The 6,302-nt window shown below is 33.8% G+C and overlaps 1 protein-coding gene across 1 annotated transcript; it reads left to right on the plus strand.

Annotated features, from left to right (window-relative positions):
* On the plus strand, positions 1–5,305 carry LOC113393399 (odorant receptor 49b-like). The gene is made up of 5 exons (XM_026630272.2): positions 1–1,002; positions 3,471–3,567; positions 3,743–3,847; positions 4,662–4,817; positions 5,102–5,305. Exons 1-5 carry the CDS (start codon positions 209–211, stop codon positions 5,144–5,146), a joined length of 1,197 nt encoding a protein of 398 aa, XP_026486057.2. The 5' UTR covers positions 1–208; the 3' UTR covers positions 5,147–5,305.
* Positions 5,306–6,302: the final 997 nt, after the last annotated feature.

The following is a 6,302-nucleotide window of genomic DNA, read 5'->3' on the forward strand; positions in this document are numbered from 1 at the left end:
ACGGAGTTGAAGTATACTTTGAATCATTTTCCTATCAAAAATGTATAATAACGACAGCACCAATCAAAAAAAATTGTCAACGTTTCATAGAAAATAATATTCCTTCGCAAGTAAGGGCTACACGTGACCATGGGGAGGCTATATATATGAAGTGTAGCTTCTTTACCGAGATTACTTGTACTTTGCGCTACAAAGAATACACATTAAAATGATTCGATCATTTTTGGATAGCTTTAAAGATCCACAGCGACCACTTCTTGCTCCAAGTTATTGGTATCTTAAAAAAATTGGTCTAATTTTACCGGAAAACAAAATAAATAAAGTAATTTTCGTGATAATTCATGAATTAGTAACCGTTTTTGTTATTACACAATACACAGAGCTGTATATGATAAGATCAGATTTGGATCTCGTAATCACAAACCTGAAGGTATCAATAGTTAGTGTTATATGTATCGTAAAAACAAATACATTTATCTTTTGGCAGTCAAGTTGGAAAGAAGTTATTGATTACGTAACTGAAGCTGATAATGATGAACGTCAAGATTCCGACACGGCTATGGGCCACATTTTAAGCTCATATACAAAATACTGTCATCGCTTGGTAAAATGTTACTGGATCCTTTTATTAAGCACCTTCTTCTGTGTAACGGGAACTCCTCTCATAAGGTATCTCTCGTCGTCAAATTATCGCAATGCCATTAGTAACGGGACCGAGCCTTTTCCGCACATATTCAGCTCTTGGGTACCTTTTGACAAATACAGTTTCCCTGGCTGTTGGGTAACAGTATGTCTTCATATTTTCATATGTGCATATGGCGCTATGATTATGACAGCGTACGATACGATAGCACTGGTGACCATGGTATTTTTTGGAGGCAAGCTGGAACTGTTGCGTGAAAGGTGCAAGAAAATGTTTGGCTGCGATGGCTTGGGTGTTACTGACGAACAAGCCAGAACAGCGCTTCGTGACGTGCATATCGTGCATGTACATTTAATAAAGTAAGTGAAACGTAGAAAGTTATTATTATTAGTTAACCTTAGTGTCTTCATTAGACGAAACAGTCAAAGCTATTGTTTATTTTTACAAGCTAAATGTATTTTAGTCAAATATTAATTTATAATATTTAGTTTCTAAGATTAACGAAATGGCATAAAAATAACAAATCATCGGTCTCATATAGATTCTATTTACTTTTAATGTTTCATTAACTCGTTTTTCGGGACTAAATATTTCAAAAGGTTTTAATTTTGTTTTAACGTTACCATTATATAAAAAATGTCCTTTTAATAGAAACATAATATTAATCTGTGTAGATAGTTGTACATGCAGATCAATCAGAATGACTTTGTAGACGCAAAAGCGCATCATAGAAGCAAATGCTTGCTCTAACAGTTGCTGCACAATATATGAGATTTCACAAAAGTTACCAACAGCTTTGAGTGTATATTACAAACTAATTATACACGAAAACTATCTAACGGGTAAATATACTTTAAAATACTAGTGTATTTATAATAAAATAAATCTGTTACAACAATTTCTATAACTGTAAAAGCAAAACCTATTTCGAACGCTTGGGTATTTATATACTTGGGATGTAAATACTGTGACAATCAAATTAAGATAAGTAACGGTTATAAAGAATATTTTGATGCAATGAGCGAATTTAATATTACTTCATAAATGATAACTACCTCACTGACATCTGACCTCCCAAGACCAAGAGTAGCTCCTCTAAACGGCAAAGGAATGAACTCTCAGTAATGTCATACTAACGTCGTTTAAAATATGATGCGATAGAGAACACAGTTTACAAAATATATGGCTTGGGTAATGTCATTAAACACACGAGTTGTGTCCCACAAACTGTATCATCATGTCATCAGAGACGTTCCATTCGGGAAAAGCAATGACTGGAAATTTCATGTAAGGATGTACTCGTATATATAAATTATAACAAGGGGACGAGATAATATTAAAACGACTAACAGGATTAAGCTGTATTTCTCGACTCTATAATACGTACAGATTTCGATGAGCGTTATTGATTTTGGTACGAAGCTAAACATCTCATTAACATCACCGTACAGCGTTTCCATCAAGAGAGGAATATAGGCGAATAAGAAACTTCGACATTGGATTGACATGATCTAGAGATTCATAAAAAAATGTAATTTTTAATGTTAATTTAGTCAAAGTTGCTATCGCAACTTTTGGAAGTAAGATTGAAGTGGATATAAGTAGTAGAGTGGAATAGAGTTATATTTTATTGAATGATATATATTAATCACGAACTATTTTTGTTTTATGAAATAGCTAGGTGAACGGACAAATGTGTCACCTGATCGTAATTGTTCACCACCGCCCATAGACATTGACTCTGCAAGAAATATTCACCATTCCTTACGTCACCAATACACCACAAACCTTTAAACCCTTGTTGTTAGTACACTGGCTAACTCGCTCTTCAAACTGGAACAAAAATATCAAGTATAACTTTAATATATGATGAGTGAATAATACCTACCCAGAAGGGCTGGCACCAGCTCCTGCCACCAAGTAAAACGTAATACATAATATAGTAGACCAAAACACATGGAATTTGTAAATCCGAGGTTAGTTTGTCTCTATAACTGGTGTCATCGGCATAGGCCAGAGTGCAATCCAGTAGTTACTCAGAAAAGTAGTTGGAGAAGATGAAAACAAATTGTATCTCAATTAAAACCTTGTTCGTAAACTTCATAGTAAGTAGTTTCGTTATACTAAGAGTCGTAACGAATGTTGTTATATCTTAATATAAGATACAAGATCGATCAAAGCAAGCGCCACAATCAATGTCCTATTCGAAGCCTATTTATATATCATTTCTTCCATATAAAACGTGCAAAATGAAATTTTAAGAAAAAAAATCATCAGTACTTATAATGTTATTAAGCGACGGATGAAAATCATCTAACAGAGGAGATATGTACCTATATCCAGCAAAAGACACACAAACACAAACTGTACACACAGAGAACATCAGACAATATTCAGGACAACAATGTTAAAATTATTGTTTAAAAATTGTATCTATCTAATATATTCCGATTGGCAAAGTTATTTAACATAAATTTAGTCTTGATAGATTATTAATGTAAATGTATTGCATTATTATTCGTATCACATAAAACATTTTATTAAATTTAAAACAATTACGTACAAGTATAGAACTGTAACGTAACTTTAGTTCAGTTAAGTTTACACGCTATAAGTAAACAGTTAATGTAAGCTTATATATATTAATGCTATCACTATTCAGGAAGCTTTATAGAAATATTCAATAACTTTTTTACCTTAAGATCTTATCGATACTTTTCCCGAACTATCCCGAGACCGTTGATCGGCAGAAGGCGCCTAATTTATTACGCTTTCCTGAACGAAACAAAAACTATATTTAAATGATTTTAACTTTTTATTGTTTCAGGTATTCGAGATTATTTGACTCTTTATTGTCACCGGTAATGTTTTTATACGTAGTAATGTGCTCGTTTATGCTTTGTGCGAGTGCGTTTCAGCTCACCGTTAGTAACAAATATTCTTAAAATTATTGCCATATTTTAAATTAATAACTTTCTATTCAAAGCCTTTCATGTATTTACTACTGTGCTACAAATAAAACACTACCCATAAACAAATTTTAGGATTATATTCTGTATGAACTTCAATTCAATTCTTAATAAGTTTCTTTCTCAACAGTTAGCGACCAACACAACGCAGAAACTGTTGATGGCACAATACTTGATTTTCGGAATAGTTGTGCCATTTATGTTTTGTTGGCATAGTAACAATGTTCTTGAACAAGTAAGTAAATTACTGATAATAGCATATACACATAACAGAAATTCAGATAAAAAAAATATTGAATTCATCCATCATTATGTACCCTACTTGCCGCAGCAAACGTCCAACGAGGAAGACTTCCAAAGTTAATTGAGAGCAGTCAATTGTAAAAAAATATTCTTAAAATTTAAATTGTAGACGTAACTATAGGAAGACGTATATCCTACTTATCATACATTTAGCGCAGGCACTTAGTAAGATTACTACTAATAGAAGTAGTCATCGTAAGCGATGATTAAATATTGTATATATAATGAGATCACCAAAAATGGGGTCCCCATTTTTGGTCATCCCAAAATATCCATTACAATCGTTTCACAAATAGGAAAAACCTCGATTTACCCGTAAAAAAATCGAATGGGTGCTTCTTTTCTTATGTCGACAAAAAAGCAAAGGGAAAATCGTCGTCCCGCCCGTTTCTACGGCGAGCGCCGGCAAAACTGTCTTTATGCCACTATTGTAAGATTTTATACGATTACATTAATAAGTGTTCCTATCAAAAATAATTATTTAATCCTTTACAAATAAATCACGTCATAACCATAAGTATAAAGAATAGGAAGTTATTTTTGTAATTTCCGAACCGGTGGTAGATTTTGACTATCAATAAGCAAGTGTAATCACTTCTACATTTAATAAAGATTTTTGACTTTGACTTTAACATATTAATCAGTCATTTAGTATTTTAGTGATAATTGTGTTAGTTTTTCTTATTAGCATAATTTTTATAACAATCTCTAAATAATAATCTTATAAATAACTCATAATATTTTAGAGCAACCAAGCGATAATGGGACCCTACGAAAGCGAGTGGTGGGTAATAGGGTCAAAACAAAGAAAGGATGTTCTCATTCTAACTGAGCAGCTAAAAATATTCCAGGCGTACAGCGCGGGACCATTCAATAAACTGACCCTTTCGACATTTGTATCAGTAAGTACCTATAATAAAACTACGAAATGGACACCCTGCTAGTGTGTCACTGCAGTGTCATCTATTTCCCTGGTCAGATGTCATACTTGAGGTCCTATGTATGTTTAGCCTAGAATTTGATATATATTTGCCATATATATCAGGTTTTAGATTAGAACGCTTTCTATTATCAAAATTAACAGTTTTTATTCCTCGCAGTAAAATATTCAGAATGGTTTAATTTGTTTCTTCGTTTATTCGCTTTATAAGATTTTTTTTTATTTCTAAAGTTTTATTCTTTACAGATCTTAAAAGGTGCCTACAGCTACTACGCACTCTTGAGGAATTAGATTCGGTTACTACAATCAATCTCAAAATAATCAATTTAGTATTTTTTTGTTATTGTATTAGACGCTCAGGTAATGCTGTAGTCCTCGGTAATACAATTAATACTCCAGTAGACACTAGGCACTCTCTATATACTTAGTAAATACTTTGTAGTTGTTCGCACCCAAGGCATTTGTTTTGATACTTACAATATATGCCATTAAAACAAGCTTCCTCGTTTTATTTCCTTAAAGACAAGTCGATGATTGGAATACGGATTATTCAGAACCGTCCTGTCCGTGACGATAGACCGGTCGCAATAAGGGAGGAACTCCGTCACGTGTAATTAAAGGTAGCGGTAACTAACAGGCACAAGGGACATCTTAGTTCCCAATACCGAGGCTGGTGGCTCATTGGCGATGTAAGGAATGGTTAAAATATCTAGCGGTGACAATGTCTATAGGCTGTGGTGACCACTCAGCACCAGATGGCCAATTTGTCAAGCCGTCCAAAATCCCTTCGTTTTTCCGAAGAGACTAGTTCCTTTTATTCCCATGTGGTATCCCGGTGAGAGGCGCTAATTGCCACCAACTGCTGCAACTCCATTGACCATCGATTGCTTCCAGGCTTCTCTAATGATTTACCGCTAAACGGCAATACTTCGTATCTTTGTGCTTTTATTTGAAGAATGAGCGTAATACATCCTAAACTGGCTTAGCTTCTTATTTGATAGGACATTGGCGATGGAATGATTATTATTATAAAGATATTTTTTACAGCGCCAATGTCTATGGGCGGTTATGACCATTTATCTTCTGGTGGCTCGTCTTCTCGCCATTTTTCAATGTTATAAATAATATCGGTTATCGGATATTAAGCATCTGTTGTATTAGATGTGATTAGGTAATTACAACGTTTTAAAAATAACAACCCTTATGGGTGGCTCCTTAAAGACAGCAATCCCCTGCGATGTACCAATCTAAGATTAAATTGGAAGCATTATATTACGGAGCTACTTCAATGACTGCCGAGCATTCGCCTATAATCAAGTCCGTTGTTTTTGACCTGTTATTCTCGGTTCTTTTCCCGTACAAGTATTGCTATTTGGCCGAAACACTGGATAACTTTTTTATAACTTTGAATAAATATTCATTTTCATACAAACTTGCATCCCCTATT

This window comes from Vanessa tameamea, chromosome 6 (assembly GCF_037043105.1).
Source record: "Vanessa tameamea isolate UH-Manoa-2023 chromosome 6, ilVanTame1 primary haplotype, whole genome shotgun sequence".
In the NCBI taxonomy this organism is placed as follows: Eukaryota; Metazoa; Arthropoda; class Insecta; order Lepidoptera; family Nymphalidae; genus Vanessa; species Vanessa tameamea.

Excerpts from the sequence above, each read along its gene's own strand:
- LOC113393399 (XM_026630272.2), top strand. The coding sequence starts at position 209 with ATGATTCGATCATTTTTGGATAGCTTTAAAGATCCACAGCGACCACTT. Across the intron at positions 3,848-4,661 it reads GTAACAATGTTCTTGAACAA|AGCAACCAAGCGATAATGGG; the intron begins GTAAGTAAATTA and ends ATAATATTTTAG. Across the intron at positions 4,818-5,101 it reads CCCTTTCGACATTTGTATCA|ATCTTAAAAGGTGCCTACAG; the intron begins GTAAGTACCTAT and ends TATTCTTTACAG.